Source organism: Cyprinus carpio, chromosome A8 (assembly GCF_018340385.1).
Source record: "Cyprinus carpio isolate SPL01 chromosome A8, ASM1834038v1, whole genome shotgun sequence".
Classification (NCBI taxonomy): Eukaryota; Metazoa; Chordata; class Actinopteri; order Cypriniformes; family Cyprinidae; genus Cyprinus; species Cyprinus carpio.
This window is the reverse complement of record NC_056579.1, coordinates 17,001,078-17,021,662: the sequence shown is the minus strand read 5'-3', so window position 1 is coordinate 17,021,662 and position 20,585 is coordinate 17,001,078. Positions and strand designations below refer to the sequence as shown.

The 20,585-nt window shown below is 37.1% G+C and overlaps 1 protein-coding gene across 2 annotated transcripts in view; it reads right to left on the bottom strand.

Moving 5' to 3' along the window:
* LOC109112920 (nuclear receptor corepressor 2) overlaps positions 1-20,585 on the bottom strand; it is a 133,834-nt gene that overhangs the window by 19,765 nt on the left and 93,484 nt on the right. For both annotated transcript variants that reach the window (XM_042762543.1, XM_042762544.1), the window contains exons 15-22: positions 17,752-17,879; positions 16,128-16,285; positions 15,234-15,296; positions 6,924-7,066; positions 6,699-6,831; positions 4,379-4,796; positions 3,812-3,917; positions 248-488 (exon numbers count right to left, since the gene is read on the bottom strand). In XM_042762543.1, the coding sequence (XP_042618477.1) occupies positions 248-488; positions 3,812-3,917; positions 4,379-4,796; positions 6,699-6,831; positions 6,924-7,066; positions 15,234-15,296; positions 16,128-16,285; positions 17,752-17,879 (1,390 nt within the window). The remainder of the gene's footprint in view (positions 1-247; positions 489-3,811; positions 3,918-4,378; positions 4,797-6,698; positions 6,832-6,923; positions 7,067-15,233; positions 15,297-16,127; positions 16,286-17,751; positions 17,880-20,585) is intronic.

Sequence of the window (20,585 nt, the reverse complement as noted above, 5' to 3'; positions counted from 1 at the left end):
GTTCACTAGCTGTCCATCTAGATGGTCAGGACTTGACTGAATACAATGTCCTTTTTCCCTATATTTACAACCCACACTACCACTCACTCCACATGTGCACAGACACACACATCAGAACTTGCTTAACTGGTGTAGTAGACATAAATGAGAAAAACGATGGTGGTTGAGAAAGCTGGGGAGGAAAATGAACTGAAGGAATAGATGAAAGGATAATGAACAAAGGGATACAAAACAGAAAGCAGCTTACCTTCTCTCTCTCTGTCAGAGACACCAGGGCTGCGAGTCCTGACCCGTGGGCTGCTGGATTCTCCGCCCCCTGTGTTATGCTGAGATTTGGTTGGCTGTGATTGTTGCTGTTTGGCCTCCTGGGAAGATTCATGTGCCATGGTTATCTGCTGCTGGTACAATGCAAGAGCGTGGGGCATAGCCTGCTGCTTCCCCAGCATCCCGGGCTGGTTATCACGTCCTGCTACCGACACCTCTGGCATCTACAAGCACAGACACAAAATGCTCGTTACACAGCATTATAAAAGACATGTACACGTTACTAAGTGCAAAGAAGTTTCATGTCATAAAAAACAGAATTAAAATTAAAGAGGAATCATCTGATGTTCAAAAACCACCGTTTGCAAAATCACAACTATACTGCAAGGGGTGTGCCAGGATTTTTTTTTTTACTTTATAAGAGCAATATTTTCCACATTTATTAGATGTATGCATCATCTATATAATGGTGTGTGCCAGGATCCTTTATTTTATTTTTTAGGTTTTATAAGAAATTTTTTATACAATTTTAAATGAAATTCAATGCCAACTTCGTACCCATTCTGACAGAAGTATGAGGGGAAAACATCAAATCTGTATAAATTTTGAACCCTAGAAAATAATTATGTACAAGTAGGCTACTTGAATTAAATAAACATTTTATTTAAATTATCAGTTATATTTAATACATATGCAACAGCGTAACACATTTGATTTGTAATAAACAAATAGATTTGAACTTGGTGTTGAACACTACAGCCTTCGCAGCTCTGCTGCCTTGGTTGCAATTTTAAATCACACATAAGGAAGTTTTTATAATAATGTTACAATACATTTTTAATGACATAATATGTTTTCTTACTTTTTAAATAATGTCTGTCATAAATAAATCAAATTTATTTTGAAGCAATATTCTCATCAGACTTTACATACTTAAATTTGCATAATTGTGATTTTTACACCAGGGCGTTATTTACTTTTATAAGGACAGTTTTTTAAACCTTACTATATATATGCACTCTCTTTCCTGTCAAATTCTTACATTTGATCAAATTCAGTTTTAATAATAAGGCTGCCGTTATCAATCAAATTAAGTCATTTACACTGCAAAATTGCAACTGTAATAAATAATTTTATGAAATTGATGTTTAAACAAATAATATAAAAAAAAATAATGATGCCTTTAAACAATAAACCAATAGGTGGCAGCAAGTGACCGTCTTAATAAATGAATCATTGAGTCATTCATTAAAACGATTTGTTCAAAATGCTGAATCATTCAATAACAAAACACAGCACTTTTGTAACTATTTTCGTCGTTGAAATAGAACAAAACGATATTGCGTCTAAATTGTAAGTGACTACATATTAGCTAGGCTACTTGTTTATTAAACTATACATTCAATGTAACATTTGCAATCGTGATATTATAGAACAGCTCACTTGGTCGTGTTATGTTTACTTTACTATATCATATATTATTTATAAAAAAAAAAAAAACTCAACATTTTTTAAAATTCAAAAATAAAAACTTACTTTGAAATGTTTGAGCAAGTCCACCGCCGTTGCTTACTTTTCGTCATCTTATTGAGACTCTCGTCAAACATGATCACAAACCCGTTGGACATATTGACATGGTCAGTCAGTTCTTTCGTTATAAAGGGAGCTAATCCGAATTTAGTAATATATGCCGTTTTGTTGCTTCCACACGAGAATGTAGCTGCAACCTCGGAGTCAGGAAACATGATTGTAACGTTTTCATTTGAAGTGTAAGAGTGGTGCTCAGAGACTGTTTTAAGGACCCACATCACCTCTGCCCGCAGAGTTGGTGTCGAGCCACAGTACGATAGAATGTTCCTTGGCTGTGGTGGCATTTCTATTGTAGAAATGTCTTCATTATCGATAGTGAGAGCTGTTTCAGTAAACCGAAGAGATCCGCGGTGCACAGAACGGGCCAATAGGTGGTTGGCGCTGGCAAGCAGTGCTACACGCGGTGTGTTTGGCAACCTTCATATGGGAGTCCAGGGCCGTAACACCCATTGTCGCTAGCTTAAAAGATTTCCTGACCTGCACCAACAGCTGCCTCGCAGTCATTTCCTGGCACAGGCTTGACCCAAACGTAATTCGAATTCCTTGTCCACAGCGGATTAAACCGACACTTTACCATTTTAGCCGACAAACTAGGCTAGCTACTATCTTGTTCTGTAATTTACCTCACTTGCCTAGTAACCATAGTAACGGGTGCGCGAGCTTTCGCGCTTACTGCTATGACGTGGAGCGCGAGGTGCACTCAACATTACGCTGCATGAATTTTTAATTAGCCTACACTAGTAATAGTTCATTTTGTTACGGTATGAACTTAATCCTAGGAAAAGTTAAAAAAAAAAAAAAAATAAATAAGACCTTTGTAACGAAATCCAAGACTTTGTATACCAAATTCAAGGCTATTAAGGCCTTAATTTTAGATTATCAAATTTAAGACTTTTTCAATGCTTTTTAAGACCCCGCGGGGTACCCTATTTATAAGAGCAATATTTTCCACATTTATTAGATGTATGCATCATCTATATAACTAAAAACACCAATTTGTGGTGGCAAGTCAATGTCTTAATGAGTGAGCCATTGAGTGATAGTGACTGTCTTTATGAATGGGTCATTTAATCATTGACTCAACTGATTATAAAAAGGTGGATTCACTGATTAACGAAACACTGCTGTGTATTTCTATTTTCTTTGGTGAAATAGAGCAAAACTGACAATCCTGTAGCTAAACGTAATTCACTCTATTACTGTAACTTTGTTGTTTATTGATTGGTATAAAATCAACAAAATAAAATCAATATCATGTTTGAAATAATTCTGATATTTGGGAAAAAATAAATATATTATATAAATATAAGTCAAAAACTCAAATGGGCATTTTAACTGCATTATATTAAGGCTACATAACAGACATGATTTTGATTATTATTATTTATTTTTTTATATTTTTACAAAGCGAGTAACATACTTCATAATGTCAGCTCACACATCATTAAAACAACAAATATTGTGTTATTATAGAAAATACATATTGCGCAGCCCTAATAACCGCCCACATACACATCATTGTCTTTAAACAGGGTGGTGTTCACAAAAGGCTAATCAATCATAACAGAGGTCGTTTACATGTAGTCTTTTAAGAACAGCAACCTGTCTGAGTCATTTAAAACAATTATGCCTGTTTTGGCGAGACTAACGAAGAAGAGAGGAAATATGCAAGCTGCTCTTAAAACAGCACATATCAGTTTACACACCTCTCTTCTTGCCAGAGCTCCGACGTTCTGGCTGTTAGCTCATCATGAGCATCTGAATAGCTAAGAGCAGAGGTGGAAAACTAGCATCTCATAGGAATAAAAACAGCTTTAGTAACCATGGCAACATGGAGAGAAGATGCTAATCTGTGTAATCTGGCCAGATATGCCAGATGTTAACATGAAAACCTCATGAAATTCAAGCCACAAGTGGCTGAAAACAAAGATGAATTTTGGTATGGGTAGGTACTTACTATGGGAGGTATAGCGGCTGCTCTCTGCTTGAGCTGTTTGAGGTCCAGTGGTTTCTGAACGGGAGAAGTGATCACTCCATCATGGGCGAAACTCAACAAACTTGGCCTAACAGACATTGTGTTGAGAGTGAGAAGAGCAGAGAAGAGTTATTGCTTAATATGGTCAGAGCCTCATTCTCTCTTATTTACTGTCTTTGTAAACAGCCCATTAATGCCACAAACACACACACAATCATCATCGCAACACACATAAACAAACACAGACTTTCCTCATGAAGTCTTATGGAAATGTAAAATGCAAAATACACAAAAGACAGCCAGCCTGACTGACTGACACACACACACACACTTCTCGCTCGGTCATGTTTGGCAAGCACACAGGCTAATGTTTCCCCTGACTCAGTCAACATATACAGTGTTCACTGTCATGGAAAAAAATAGAGTCCTACAGGACAAATCAACAATCCCAGCCTCCTTAACTGCAAAACACAAGACCCCACCCAAGCAACCAATCAATTCTCGCTCTCATACACACACACACACACACACACACACACACACTCTCACCTGTTTTTGTCTGAGCTTTCTGTCTCCTCCACCTCATCGGCACTGCATGTGGCGCTGGAGTCACTGTCTTGAGCTCCACTCTTTCCTCCATGCTCTTTCTTTTTGGCCTCTTTCTTTCCCTCCTCCACCTCGAGGGCATGAGGCGTCTTATCTTCTCCTGTCACCTCCTTACCAAACTCAGTCGGTTCAGTCTTTACTTCCTGCTTCACTACTCCCTGCTCCCCTTCTCCTTTCTCCACTTTTGGCTTTTCTTCCTGCCCCGTCTCCATAGCTGCCATGTCCTTGTCCGTGGAGGATGAGGAGGAAGTGGCACTGGGTGCAGTTTTGGGCCATGCCGAGCCTTCCTCTTTGACCTTGCTGTCATCTGAGGAGCGCGGGGAAGGGAGGCTCTCGGTGTCTGAGCTGTTATTAGCTCCACCTGAAAAATGATGGGAAACATCATAAGAGGGACGGACATGAATGTCAGCTGATCTGTTAAGTGTGGTTTGATTGGCAAGGCGTTTTTATGGGTAATTCATTCTTCAATTTGGGGCCCTTCTGGCTTCCTGAAAATTTGATTATTTGTTTTATCCATGTTAAAACATTTCTTCCATGTTCTGGAATAAAGATCTGATTATGGAAATGATACCTTCAATTTTGGTAAAGTACACTACTGTTCAAAAATTTAGGGGTGGTAAACTTCTTTTAACATTTCTGAAAGAAGTCTCTTATGCTCACCAAGGCTCCATTTGAGTAAAAACACAGTAAGAGCAGTGATATTTTAATATATTACAAAGTAAAAAATATTTTCCATTTGAATCTATTTTAAAATAGAATTTAATTCTTTAATGGCAAAGTTTAATTTTCAGCAGCTATTACTCCATTCTACAATCCTTCAGAAATCAATTTTAATATGATGATTTGCAGCTCATGAAATGTTTCTTATTATCATGAGACGATAAAACGATGCATTTTTCAAAGATTCTTTGATTATTAGGAAGTTCATAAGAACAGTATTTGAAATAGATTTTTTTTTGTAACATAAATGTCTTACTCTCACTTTTAAACAATTTAATGCAACAGTACTGTATGTGATGGTGGTATATTAATATTGTGTTTGATGGTGACATTTTTGGAGAAATAGCTAATAATTCTTCAAAAAAAATTCTGGCCACTGCATTTACTTGTATAAGTGATTATTAGATATATGAAAAATATATGAAATATATATATATATATATATATATGTATATATATATATATATATATATATATACACACACACACATACATATACATACATACATATATATACAGGAAGTTAAAAGCCCAAAATTCTGACAAAAGTAAAATGTCAACACTCTTGGAAAAGAAGAAAACTAATCCATTAAATGGATAACATTAACAGCAAAATCTAATATAGCATGTCCTTTAAAATTGAACAACTGCTTTAAAACTTTTTTTATTTTAAAATCATCCAGGGGCACAGAAAAGCTCCTGAACGAAGAATCACTCTAATCTAATTCTAACATGTCCTTTATCAAATCAAAAAGTAAACATAACTAGTAAATACACAGCAGGGGATTATGATAAGCCTCATTTTCCCACTGGCTTAACAAACCTCAGCCGTTCAGTGTGCTCTCCCAGCTGGATGTAATTACACAATAACCATAACATAATAAGCACTTCCCTTGCTGGCTTTCTTTCACAAGCTTTGACCTGATAAATGTGACTTTATGAAAGCTTACGAAAGCCATTTATCGGCAAGCCGCACCTGATTGCCAAACACACGCACAAAGCGTTTTTCATAGCTGCCTGGCAGGCTTATGGAAGTACAACTCCAAAACTATTTCTACAGCACAACATACACTTTGACACCCAGACAGTCAGAGTCACTCCACTATAACAAAACCACTTCACAATACACAGCTCTCCTAGAAAAGCAACTCAATGCTTGCGCAGAGAGTGTCTCTTTCTCAGAACTTGACAAAAGTAGGTCAGGGTTGTATCACGGGTGAGGTCATAGGTGAGTCTAAGCCACGTGTTCCTGATATTCTGAGAAAAGCGCTCTGCTGTTTGATTCGAGCTGCTGTGGGACTTCCTGGCAACCACAAAACCTCAGATGTGTTTGGTTTCAGTGTGAACTGTTTCATAGCTACGGCTGATAACATAATTACCATACTGCTCATTTGTTTCTCAGATCTTAACTCTGAGTTTCATTACTTCCATTACACAAACTCAATGAGTAATGTGCAACAAATGACTGTTTGAATGGACATTAATCTTTGTGTTATAAGTTACTGCACAATGATGTACAAGAATCAAGTGTTTGTATCCATACCCTCTCCATCCTCCTGAGCCTCCTCCTCATTGCCGCTGACTCCCGAGCCCTCCATCTCCTCTTCAGCAGACGGAGCGCTGGCCTCCTCGTTCTGAAGAGCTTTACCTTTGCGTCTGGCCTTACGCTCTTTCTCCTACAAAAAACACAAGCACATAAACACAACAACATGAAACCAAAACTACTGACAATTATAAATAATTAATCCCACACTCTCTGAGAACTGACCGTTTTTATTTTATGCTGTTGCAGAATCTCATCCAGTTTCTGTCTCTTCTTGTAGTTAAAGTAGAAGTTCTTGCACTGGGAGACTGTTTTGGAGCCCACCATCTTGGCGATTGCGGACCAATTTCTGCCATACTGGAGCAGACCTATGAAAGTAAGAGAAGGAACATTCTCACTTTACCAACGTTAAAACAGGAACAGAACTATGAGTGATAGAGTAACTATCGTCATAGTTATTTCAGTGCACGAAAGACAATGTCACTGTCTGCTTGACGCAAATAAAAAGTCCTTTAATTTTATTGATAGAGAATGGGAAATTATAATGCAACCAATATAATGGGCAGGCAGATTAATCACAATTTCATTAAAAAAAAAAAACAGCTCTAAATTTTCAGAATATTATTGATTTTACAGTTTTATCAAATAAATGCATCCTTGGTCAGCCTTGGTTTAACAAAAAACAACAACCCCAAACTTTTTAACGGTAGTGTAGAGGTATGTGTAGGTCCTGGTGTCCCACTAAGTCACATGCACTCAAAATAGGGCAGCACCAAGGCCGTTACAGTTTATGTAAGATTTACATTAAACAGTCTAACAGACAATATCTATCAACACTAACACACAAGACCCCTGTGTTCAGGGTTATGGAAGCCTCAAGCATTCCCACTTGCCCAGCCTTGCATCGTCATTAATAAAAACTTCAGCAAAAGGTTAAAGATCATATGCTGCTGCTTTCCGTCTGATGAAGGAAAGTGGGGCAACAGCCTGACATTAACTATTCTCAATCATTTAACACCAAGCTAATGCTCAGCAGACATCAGCCAAGTCGATGTGTGCTGGTTAGCTTTACATTAGGAACCTACCTTTCCAGTCTAAATAACTGCTTTGGATTTATATCGCTAGTGACCACAATAAAGCACTACTGCCTCCACATCAAAGCTACAGGACAGTCAGTGTAGCTTGGACAGGGACAGAGAGAATTAGATGGAGAGATAAAATGAAGAGTGTACGTGCATGGAGCTGAATAAAAAAAATGTCATTAGTGACATACAAACAAGCAAAGCAAGAAATCAATTGAAGTCTGATTTGGTATGCTTATCCTCACCATCTCTGATCCTTGTTTCTGTCTCCGTTTATTCTTCAAACTTCCAATTGTTTGTGAAAAACGCACGCACATCCAAATCTATGTAACATGGCAAACACACACAGACACAGCAGTGCAAAGACTGCTTAAATAAAAGCCTGCTTTGCAATTGATACATTGCATGGAAGTTCTTCTATATAACAGGTCAAAAGTCAAGGAAACTCCATTCTTGCCCAATCCAGCAAATGTCAAGGTAGCTGTTAAATCCAGTGAAGGGCCAAACACTGTCCTAAACTTCCTAAAATGTAGGTTTCATCCATCTTCAATTTCAAAACATTGCATTTTCTCCAGTATCTCCAAATGTAAGAGTACTCCAATAAGACAATGCTGTCCAATCAGCTTTGGTAATTCAAGAGCATGTACCAATGCTACATCCAATTGAGATCCTCAGCATTGCCCCACTTTGGATCATCCAATCAGGCTGTTGCATAAAGAAAATTTGTAGCCTACTCTTCCTCTCTTCTCTATCACTCCATCAGTCTTTTCATCTTTGCTCACATGAGCTCCAGAACAGCATGAAGAAGAGCAGGAAAGTAGAAGAGAGAAAAAGGGAGTGGTGTTTGGGAGGGAAATGAGCTCCCCATTCCTCCTCTGATAGTTGCGCTGTCGTTTCTCTGACTCTCTCTAACAGAGCAGCCCTTCTCTTTTTCTTCTCCTCCTCTCTCTCTCTTTCTCTCTCTATTTATCAAACTCACGCGCTTTCCCTCGCCAGCCTTCTCTCTCTTTCTGTCTCAAGGCCACCGTTTTTTTCCACTCCTCTTCACTGGCTGCTGCTTGGCTGGAATTTAACAGCAAAGTGAAGCTGAGATGCAGTGACTCCACCTCCCTAATGCCCATCCTCCCTCCCTCCCTACCTCCACAACCTCATCTGATCTCTTCTATCATTCTCTCTTCTGCGGTCTCTAATGCATATTATCTGTGCCAAAACACATCTACGCTCAAACACACAAAAACAAACAGACAATGAGAGCAAGAGATTGTGGCAGAAATAAAGAGAGAGATTTGAGAGGTTTGATGTTGATATCATGAGAAAGCAGAGGGAAAGCAATTCCTCCAAACTGACCTGCTTTTCTTCTTCAATGTGACCTCTACACACAGTCCTTAACAACAGTGTGAGAGAGGGAGAACCAGGGAGGCTTGCCAAATCCTCTAATTCATGCCAACCCACAATTCAGCCACTTCCTTTCTCTCTGCACTCCAACAACTGAATCTAACCACTCACTCATTGCTACAGAAAGAAAGAAACTGAAAGACAGAAAGAAAGAGAGAAAAAAAGACAGACAGATAAAAAGAAAACAAAACAGAATGAAAGACAAAAAAGAAAGAAAGAAAAAAGAAAATATAGCTGCAAGCATCTATGACAGGCCCAAGCCACCCTGGTGGCATCAGGAAAAAGGTGCACAGCAGGCACATGCTGGCAGTCTGGAGGCATCTGGATAGCGTTGGGAAGAAGGTGCACAGCAGGCACATACAAAGTAACATCAAGAGTCATATATATTAATAAAATATATTGTTTTTTATTAATAAATTGTTAATGCATTACCCAATGTTCACAAATGAGACCTTATTGTAAAGTGTTACCAAAACTTTTAATGATCTATAAACATTTTCTAAATTATTTTAATGATCTATATCATTAGCATCACTCAAATAATTATAGGAAAACTATATTACCAGTACAGTACATATGGACTTATTTTATGTATTTTTTTGTCATTCTAACTAATGGAACTGAGCAGTAACCTATGACTATCTAGTGGACAACCTTAATTAAAAAAAATATTAAAAAAATAACCGAAACACAGATATGAAAAATATATCTATAGAGAGTGAAATGTCTACTTTTAAATTAACTAATTAAAATGGAAAAGAAATATTTTCAGATTATTTGTTGATGGTTTTTAAAGCACTGCATGGAATTGCCCCAAAATATATTGTTGACCTTTTTAATTCCTTATCAAAATACAATAAATATGAGGTCCTCGAGTCTGATGATTCTTCATGTTCCTAAAACTAGATTCAAATCAAAGGGTGATAGGGATTTCTCAGTGGCTGCCCCATGATTATGAAACCCTCTTCCAATGCACATTAAATCTTCCCCTTCTGTTTATGCTTTTATGACTTTTATGACTGAATCATAGCTTTTTAGTATAGCTTTTAAAATTAATTCGAGTGATCAGGATTTAATTGAAAATTTTTGTTTGCGTGACTCAATGTAATGATGCTGGAAAGCACTTTGGTCAACGGCAGTTGTTTTAAATGTGTTATAGAAATACTATTTGCATTGTATTATGTAATCCGTATGAAACATGCATGTCCACTGTGGAGATGATGAGTCAGTGTCGTTGACTTCATCACTGCAGCCGAAAAATACAGAAAACACTAGTTTAACAATGAATTATAATGTTAAGGCAGTCGTCTTGCTGTTTTTCCCTGATGCATTCATAATCATTACTTTTGCAAGTGTGCTGTGGGAAGTTTTATGCGTGGGCTTGAGCGCTGATAGGCTATAGGCAATGAAAGGCTCATTATTATGAATTATATGGTTTATTAATATAAATGTGCGATTAGTCAACTAATTGCTAAAAATTAAAGACTACTAGTCGACTAGATAAATCTTTAGTCGAGGACAGCCCTATAAAAAAAAAACAGATGGATAAAAACACAAATCTAGCCGAAGACAGAGAAAGTGAGACAGAATGAAAATAAAATAAAAACAGAAAGACAAAAATAGAGAGAGACAGAAAGGAAGAAAGATACAGAATGAAAGAATGAACAACAGAAAAAAGATAGAAAGACAAACCTAGCATAGGCCAGAGACAAGAATAAAGACAAAGAAATAAACAACAACACAAAAACAGAGTTGGAAAAGGCTGTTTACACACAGCAGCTAAATCTGGTTGTTACTCCTCTTCAGAGAGCTGAATTCTGTTCACACTGACTTCAGTTATTCACAGGACAGACAACTGGAGCGACTTGCTCGTGTTTATTTTAAATACTGCTGTTACTCTAAAAACTGCAGTGTGTGTGTGTTTTCGTGAGCGGTTTACACACATACAAAAAAAATATGTACAATGTCACACATTTACCAGCATTTACTAGAGCTAAGATAATGTTCATATGCACACACAGTACACACATGAGTCTGCAGCTCCTGCCTCCAAAGAAAAGCATCTAAAAAGGACACTTGAAGAGAGTGGTGTGCGGTAGCTCTGGGTTATAGGTTACGCAGGCCTTTATCCTGTCATTAAGTGCCCCCACAGCCACATACACACTCACTTCCTTTCTGAGAGATGTGAACACAAGTGAGGCCACCCTGCCTTTAAAAGGCTGTGCCAGCATGCATTAGTCACAGTGCAGAGCTGCTCTCTCTCTCTGTGTGCAGGAAGACAGCTAGGTGCCATTATCATATATTACTGTTGTCTCCCGGTCTTGCTTTAAAAATGATCACAGATAAACACATTAGCATAGGGAGCTGTAAGCTGCTTTAAAAAGGACAGATGAGGTAACTGCCTGGTGTTAAGAGGGTCATAGGGTGAGGGGTGGCAGTATATTTGGGGACAGAGTAAGAATAAGACAAAGATAAAGCAGTCACATTGAGGTTAATAACAGCAGTGTTGGGAAAGATTGCGGTCTAAGCTTGGATTTGATGGTACACTATTTTACTGCAAATTGGAGAAAATATATGAATCAATTATTATAAATAAATATTTATAAATTACTAAGTTAAATGAAAGGAGTTTGTGCATCAAAATCATCAGTGTGTGGTGATACATATACAATTAAACCTAAATGAGAATTCTGATCAAAATTAGAGAACACTTAGGCTATGTTCACACTGCGAGCCTTGGTGCTCAATTCTGATTTTTGCTCGATCCAATTTTTTTTGTATAGCTGTTCAAATTGTTGTTTTAAATGTGGCCAATATAAGCTTTCCAGTGTGAACAGATCATGGTTCTGAACTGACCTGCATGCGCAAAAAAACAAACAAACAAACAAACAAAAAAACAATACAAACAGGGTTGCCAGGTTTTCACAACAAAATCCTCCCAATCGCTTCTCAAATCTAGTTCGAAAACTAGCCCAATCGCATTCTGGTGCTTATATATCACGTTAGTGGGGTCGCTTTAACCCACAGAGTTTAAAAACAACCCAATAGCCCAATTCATGGAAAAACTACAGACTTGCACAGCGTGATGTCAAACACGGAGGACAAAGTAAGCGATTCTGCATTTATTTAGAGTGTTATCTGCCACAGAAGCCAGTGAAATTATGTGCACGCAATATGAAAAATAAAGACAAGGATGTGACAGACGAGAGCAGAGTTTTGAAACTCATGATACGAGCCATCATGTTTTGCTTGTATATAGCCTAGAGTTGTCAATGTAATGCTTATGAGTTCTGAACTTCCACATCACTTCCACTGACTACCTTTCACAACTGTCTTGATAACTTTGGGTATGTAAAATCTTTGAAGTAACTCCCATGAGTGCAGAATACATCACTTCCACTGACTACCTTTCAGGGGTCGGGCAAGTAAGTTTGGCATTGGGCCAAAAAAAATTGCCACTAGATGGTGGGCCAAAACATAGTCAAAGGATAATTTAAGAAATGTATTGATGAAAAATCCAACTGGAATTGCCTGTGACAGATTGTTACACTGTCTTTTGCAACTGGTAGTGAGCTGTTATTCTGTGTTAAATCCTGTAAGAGGACAGTCATTAACAAAAAGCGGAGTAGAGCGTCAACAATTTCCCCTCCACGCTCCGAGCATTTCATAATCACTACACTCCAGTTCCGCTCCGGCTTCACCATTTCCCACTCCACTCCTCGATTTCTGATATCAGAAACACCGCTCAGCCTTCGCTCCGTGTCTAAAGTATTTCAGTATGTTTGAAATAGCACAGTTCTGTTCATAACGTATATTAAAAAAAATAATAAATTAAATAACAGGAGAGTTTCAAAGTGGCATATTGGAAAACTAGTGTGCAATCCTTTTTCCAACCACATGACAAGCTAATAACAGTGTTGTCAGAGTTAAAAGGTATAATTGCTGCTTTTTGCAGTGCAAATTTTGTTTGAGATGAAAATAACAGTACGCTTTCATCAGTTATTTTACCTACGGATCGATGCTTTTCTTACAGAAAAGCATTCTTACGGCATGTTGCCGACCACTGATCTAGAGTGATGTAAAAGTTGCATGAATTCTGATATGACTGTGATATGATTCTTAGGTATTATAGTGACAACTCCATACACAAGCAAAACATGAGAGCTTGTAACATTAAAGTTTCAGAACTCTGCTGTCTTTTGTCACATCCTTGTCTTTATTTTTCATATTTCCTGTGCATAATTTTGCTGGTTTCTGCAGCAGATCACACTATAAATAAACACATAATCGCTTACTTTATGTCCTCTGTGCTTACTTCCGTATGACAGTACACTGCGCAAGTGTTGCCAAATCCACAGTTTCCCGCCGGAATTTGGCTACTTTTTCCACTGTTGTTTTTCAACTTCGTGGGTTGACGCGACCCCACTAACGCGATGTTTACCTCCCTGAACATGGCTGTCTAGTTTTGGACTAGTTTTGAGAAACAATTGGGAGGATTTTATTGTGGAAACCTGGAAACCCTGTTCGTATCATTCTTTTGCACATGCAGGTAAGTTCAGAACCATGATCTGTTCACACTGTAAATGAGCAATGATAAATGAACAGCTATACAAAAAAATCAGATCTGAGAAAAAAATCGGAGCACTAAGGTTCACAGTGTGAACGTAGCCTTAGATACCTCTAAGTTATTGGTGTTAATCTGGCACCTGGTGCTAATTCCCTTAATTATATGGCAATCCCTATTTAACTGGCAGCATTTCTCAAATAACACAAAGCTAATAACACTGAAATGGCCAATCCAGAGTCCTGATCTAAACCCAACTGAAAATCTCTGGAGAAACCTTGGCAACAAAGTTATGGCTAAGAAACCCAAATATGGAAGAGAGTTGAAGAAGAGTGGACCAAGATCACACCAGATGTGCCAAAGTCATTCAAAGCAAGGCCCTCAACACTTCCTACTAATTTCTGACATCTGCAGCCCTCCAAAATTTTAGTTGTAATCTAAAACACAGTGATCAAAATTAGAGAACAGTAACCACTGTGGAATGAAAGATCATTCCACAGTGGTTACGGTTCTCTAATTTTGATCACTGTTTTTTCCACAAAATAAAGGTTTTTGTTGAAATGCCTTGGCTATTTTGTCAAACATATTATTAGAACAGTGGTATACCTACAGCTAATATTCCTTCAAATTTTGAATGTTTGAGTGTTAACAATATTTCAGAAAATATCAAGTTTTTATAGATTGTTCTCTAATTTTGATCTCCACTGTGTGTGTGTGTGTGTATATATATACATACATATATATTCATCATTAATGAAATGTTATTAAGTTACAGATCCTGTAAATCAGAGGGGTGCGCAGCAGGTGCCTTATGGATCAGATATGATGTGCTGGTGCCAGAGAAACAGAGAGCTGTTAACGGAGCGACATGGAAGCAGCTCATCTGAAGTAGGTCAACAGAGCGTCTACAGTCTACATCACAGACCAAACACTGACACGTACAAGAAAGAAGATTAGACCTTTGCTCTTTACTACACGTACAAATACGAAGAATAGAGATTTTTTGTTTTTTGATATTTGGTCAAGTTTTTTTTAGTTTTTTTTCAAATATAATCCCACATACAGAATCAGGTTTGGTAGCGCTATATATTTTATATAATAAAAATATAAAAAGATAATTGAATCATAAAATTACTACTGCTTTGCATTAGTAAGTGCAGTTACTAATAATGTTTACTTGAAATACTTGAAACTTTTACTTGGAATTCTTGAAAATCATTTAAAAGCGCATGAATTTCTCTCAAAAGGTTGTACAAACCCTGAAATGAATGCCACAACACCATGGTTATAGTTGCCATAACTACTTTTGGTTTTCTATGACAGCACTGTTTGAATGGTACTCACTAAATCTAGAAGCAACCTTATTCATTCTGCTGTGAATTCAAATGCTTCTCACTGGATCTTAATTGTGTTTGCACAAATGGCTCCATACAGCGGGAATACTGTCCAGTCAATAAATGCAGTAGTGACAAATTAACCAACATGGGTTCTGACCTTTCTTTGCAGTCTCCATCTCCTCTTCAGTCCAACGAGAACTTTCATTCATCTCCAGGTTTGCTAAAAAAAGATAAGAAAAAAGATGAATGTCATGTAACATGAGATAATACCTAAGTCTCTATTATGCAATTCAGCCGTTTTCTATTTACTTTCTGTCTACATGAATGGGAAGAGATCGAAATGTCCAAAACTCTTTCAATTAAATTGTTTAAATAAAATATTATGATAGGCAATTAAATCTGACAAATCTAACTGGTATATATATATTTTTTTTAACACAAATCAGGCATCAAATCATTTAATAAATAAAGTGTGTAATGCAAGAGGTAGTCGACACAAAATAAAGGTTGCAAATTCATATCCATACTTTAAATTACTAAAAACCAAACCAAACTAAAAGAACTTATGAAAATGACTCAAGCTCTTGTGACATTAATAAGTCCAAGTGCTGCCACAGGCAGAGTTTTGACCTTTATGCTGAAGTATAGGGGACGTTTTTAAATGAAGCACAATCAACAAAAGTTCAAGAACACTCTTAGCTAAGCTAGATGAGCTCTAAACATCATGAAAAAGTGCATTTCAGAAATTGAAATGCCTTCTCATCGTAAAACCAGGGAACACTGTGACATTCGGGGGACATTCTACTCAACCATTTATTTGTACAGCATTTCATTATTAGGATCATTCTCGTTCTGTTGATATTGCTGTTAAAATGTCCTCACATTTTGGGAAAACAGAAAAGTAAGGTTATAAAACAACAAGTGGGACAATGTTACACAACAAAAGGTTGTGCACAGTTAATAAGCAGAGCAAAACAAAGAACTCATTTGAACACATGTGACCTCAGAGACACACTGAAAAAAAGTCAACGGTATGTGACTATGTGCTAACCCAGCTCACTGCTTAGCGGTGAAGTGTTTTCTTCCTGCTCATTGGTCATAGAGCGAGTGACTCGTCCTTTCCGGTGTCCTCGGCTGTTTGCAGTGCGCCGGCCTTTAGCGGTTACAGGAGGCTCTTTCTCCTCCCCGTCCTCACCAGAGGTGTCATCTCTGCAAGAACAGAAAAAGAAAAAAAATCATTATCATAGTTGCATCATGCTCTTATCGCAGGAAAATGTTTGATTTTCAGCCATCATTTGAATTTTTTATCAATATCAATATGATTACATCAATACTGAAAGGCATTTAAATTAGGCATGTTTACCTCAATTCAAGTATATTCTTTTCTTATGATGGGTTTCAAGAGCACAGAATCTTTTTTTTTTTTTAAATATACACTTATGTACAATGTCACTAAGCAGGCAAACAAAAATAGAGCAATAAACAAAACGCTAGTGATAGATAGATAGATAGATAGATAGATAGATAGATAGATAGATAGATAGATAGATAGATAGATAGATAGATAGATAGATAGATAGATAGATAGATAGATAGATAGATCTTGCTGTAAAGTACACACAGAACCAAAAAATTAACCACATATGAAAGTGAACACACTATGCAAATGCTGGCTCACTAGCTAGTGTATTCCCCTTCAGCAGTAACCCACAGTGTCAGGAAGTGGCTGTGGGATGAGCAGACCCTCATTTATCTTACCTACACATTATCCATCTTGCAGATACAATACTAAATATAGGAGCAGCAGCTGTGCCCGCAGGTCGTGAGAATCATAGGGGAAATGTCAGAGAAATGCACAGACTCGGCTTAATGCACTCATTTAATGTATAGCTGGCATGCTGGGGCGTATACATAGGCCTGTGTATTCGGGCCAGTGCTAATGTGCTCTAATCACACCCTACAGTACTGCTGACTGCACAGGTTTAGTTTAGATTAATACACTGTTACCTGTACTTCCCAAGAGTATATAAATATAGTGTGCACCTGTGAGTGAACTAGTGTTCAGAAACTAACAGCTCACTAAATTAGGCTGAAATGATGCAGAACCGGCATCTGTACATAGCCATTGTTCAGTAAAAACTAGAAGGCTGTTTCTACCTGGAATGTCAAAAGGACCAATTTATTATGCTGTTAATATTAATCAAATAACCACATTGAGAAGAAAAGGACAAACCCAGTCACAGGTCTTTTTGCTATTTATAACTTGAATATATATATATATATATATATATATATATATAATTAAGCTTTTTTTTTTTTTTATTACTGTTTACTTTATTGATTACTTGAACAACTTGAATCAACTGAAATGATGAAATAAAAAATAAAATAAAAAAAGTATTAGCTAATTTTTGGTAATATGACCACAGTTCTACCCTAAAGTCTGTAACACGCAAACCCCCTCTGAATCAGAGGACTTTAGCACCAGCGTTGAGTGGCAAGTGAGCAGAATGCTTTTTCCACCTGCCGGTTACATAACTGTGCCTTCACTGTTTAAGATGAATAACAGAGAAAAAGAAAGCTGTAAGGCCACTGGTTCAAAGGATTTGATGAGATAAATGCAATGAAAAAACAGCTGATGGATGGGTGTGAGATGAGAGAGAAAAGATACTCACTTCATGCCATCCTCTTTCTCCTCTCCCTCTGCTTTGTCCTCTTCACGGTCTACCTCCTTCTCTTTCTCCTTGTCGTCTTTCTCTTCCTGGCTGTTGCGGTTCACCTGTTGCTGTGCCTGTTGATTATTCTGTGAATACAGTCAATCAAAGCACAGCAAATTAAAACCATTAAAAATCTAATTAAAATCATCTAAAACATTACTCCCACCCAAAAAAACATTACTCTCCCATTTGAAATAAATGGACATCCTGATCCAATTGTAAAAATTTGCACGTAAGCTCAATTTCACCAATGATGCACAAAAAAAGCTGTCTAGAACCAGGACATTGTTCTATAAATCTCTTTGTAAGAAAAAAAAAAAAACACCCATAAGAGGACGTGGTGCTCCTATCACCCAGGCCTCACTTATGTGCATCTGGGTTTTCCTTCACATAAGAATTCCATTATGAATTATGAGGTGACATAAACCATCTATTTTTGTCAGGAAAGGGAGATCATGCTACCCCACAGCTACTACGAAAGGGAAAATGGATGACAGAAGACTGAAAAGAGAGGGGACAGAGACAGAATCTGAGGGGACTAAGGACGGACAGATCAATGGAGTGAAAGAGTGCAGGAATCTCAACATATCCATGCTCCGATTCTGCCTCAGAGCTTTTCAATTTGACAGACAGCACCTCATATAACCTTACACACACACACACACACACACACAGAGAGAAGGAGCTGACAAATGTATATGAATGTCATCTTTTCCCCACATGATTGTGTGTTAACATAAATGTTTTTTCATAATGGAATTCATGTTTTTCAAAACTTTGTAACATTATAAATGTCTTTAATTCAATTCAATTCAAGTTTATTCGTATAGCACTTTTTATTTATGATACAAATCACTGCAAAACCACTTTACATAAAATCTTTACTGTCACTTTTGATCAATTTTATGTGCCTTGCTGATTAAAAGTATTCAGTTCTTATTTACTGTCACTTTTGATCAATTCCTACAGCCTTAGTAAGTCTTGACGCGGAAAAAGGCTTTGATAGAGTGCTGGAATTTTCTTTTTTTTGCGGGTTGCGGAAAAGAATGGGATTTGATAAAACTATCATTAAATGTATACAGGCCCTATATGATAAACCAGTGGCTAGAATTAAAATAAATGGGCGACTTAACAGACAGATTCGAGCTCTTCAGAGGGACAAGGCAGGGATGCTGTCTGAGCCCCTCTTTATTTGCCTTGTTTATAGAGCCTTTGGCTCAGGATATAAGACAAAGTAAAGAACTTAAAGGAATCACAGTCACCAAGGATGAACATAAGTTAGGTCTCTTTGCAGATGATATTATCATATACCTCAGCAATCCGGATTTATACGTTTCCTAAACTCTTAATGTTACTAAAAGATTTTGGAGGGAGAATCGGGGTATAAGTTAAACATTTCAAAAACCCAAGTTTCTTTGTATAAAATATAGACCAGCTGACTCAATCAGACGATCTTACAAATTAAAATGGGATTCAGGAAAAATAAAATATTTAGGTGTTTATCTGACTAGAGAACTGAACACATTATATGAGGCTAATTATAATAAGGTTAATGAAATTATACAAAAAGATTCTGACAAAATGGGGAACACTAGTAATGGATTTAAGTTCAAGGATAGAGGTGATAAAAATGAATGTGTTGCCTAGATTGCTGTACCTATTCATTTCACTGCCAATTTTGTATACCAAAACTCAATTTGATAAATGGGATAAACAAGTGAGTAGATTTATATTGGAAGGGGGCAAGACCAAGGGTTAAACTCAAAACTCTACAACTAGAGAAAAAAAGAGGAGGACTTGCCATTCCAAATTTTAAAGAATATTTCCTAGCTGCCCAGTTTGAGATATATAATTTATTGGTGTTCGTCAAAATATTACTCCAAATGGAAACAAATTGAGCTTAACTACGGAACATGCCAACCACAAACGAGGTTGGGCGAGAAAACATCTAACCAACCTATAGAACCAAATCCTATAGTAGACACAACAATTAAGATCTGGTGGGATGTACTTAATATATACAAAATGGAGGGGGATTGTAAATTGTTTGATCTGGCCATTGTACTCTCCAAAATTCAGAAGTGGTCAGATGGATAACACATTTACAAGATGGGCTGACAAGGGAATCACCGCAGTGTGTACATTAACAGAGAGAAAAAAAGTTTAAATCTTTTGAAAACTTGAAGAGGGAATTTGACCTGGAAAACGCTGATTTATTTAGGTATCTCCAACTAAGACATCTTTATAATACAGACATTGAAAATCATCTTTCTCAAAAGGGTAGTGAATTAATAGATATGATCGCATGCATATAGACATTTACCTTCGAAAAATTGTATCCAGACTGTACAAATGCTTACAAAATTGCAATAGGTTTGACTCACTATACATAAAACAGAAATGGGAAGCAGAACTGCAGCTTAAACTGTCAGAGAATGATTGGCATTCGATCTGTCTTTTTTACAACAAACTTCTACTAGCTCCAGACAATGGAGAGAATTTGGCTGGAAGAACTTGGTGAGATACTTTTTTACACCCCTCATCAAAAGTAAACAATTAAAAAACCCCCACAGTGTTGGAGACTCTGCGGGGATGTCAATGTCAATCATTCTCATGTATTTTGGTCATGTATAAAAATTCACCCCTACTGGGAATCTATTGTAACAGAAATGGAAAAATTTTGGGTTACAAAATACTGAATGACCCACAGACTCTGTATTTAGGCCTGTTAACTAAAGATGTTGTTAGAGGGGAAGACATTTATCTAATTAAAGTGATGCTGATATCAAGTA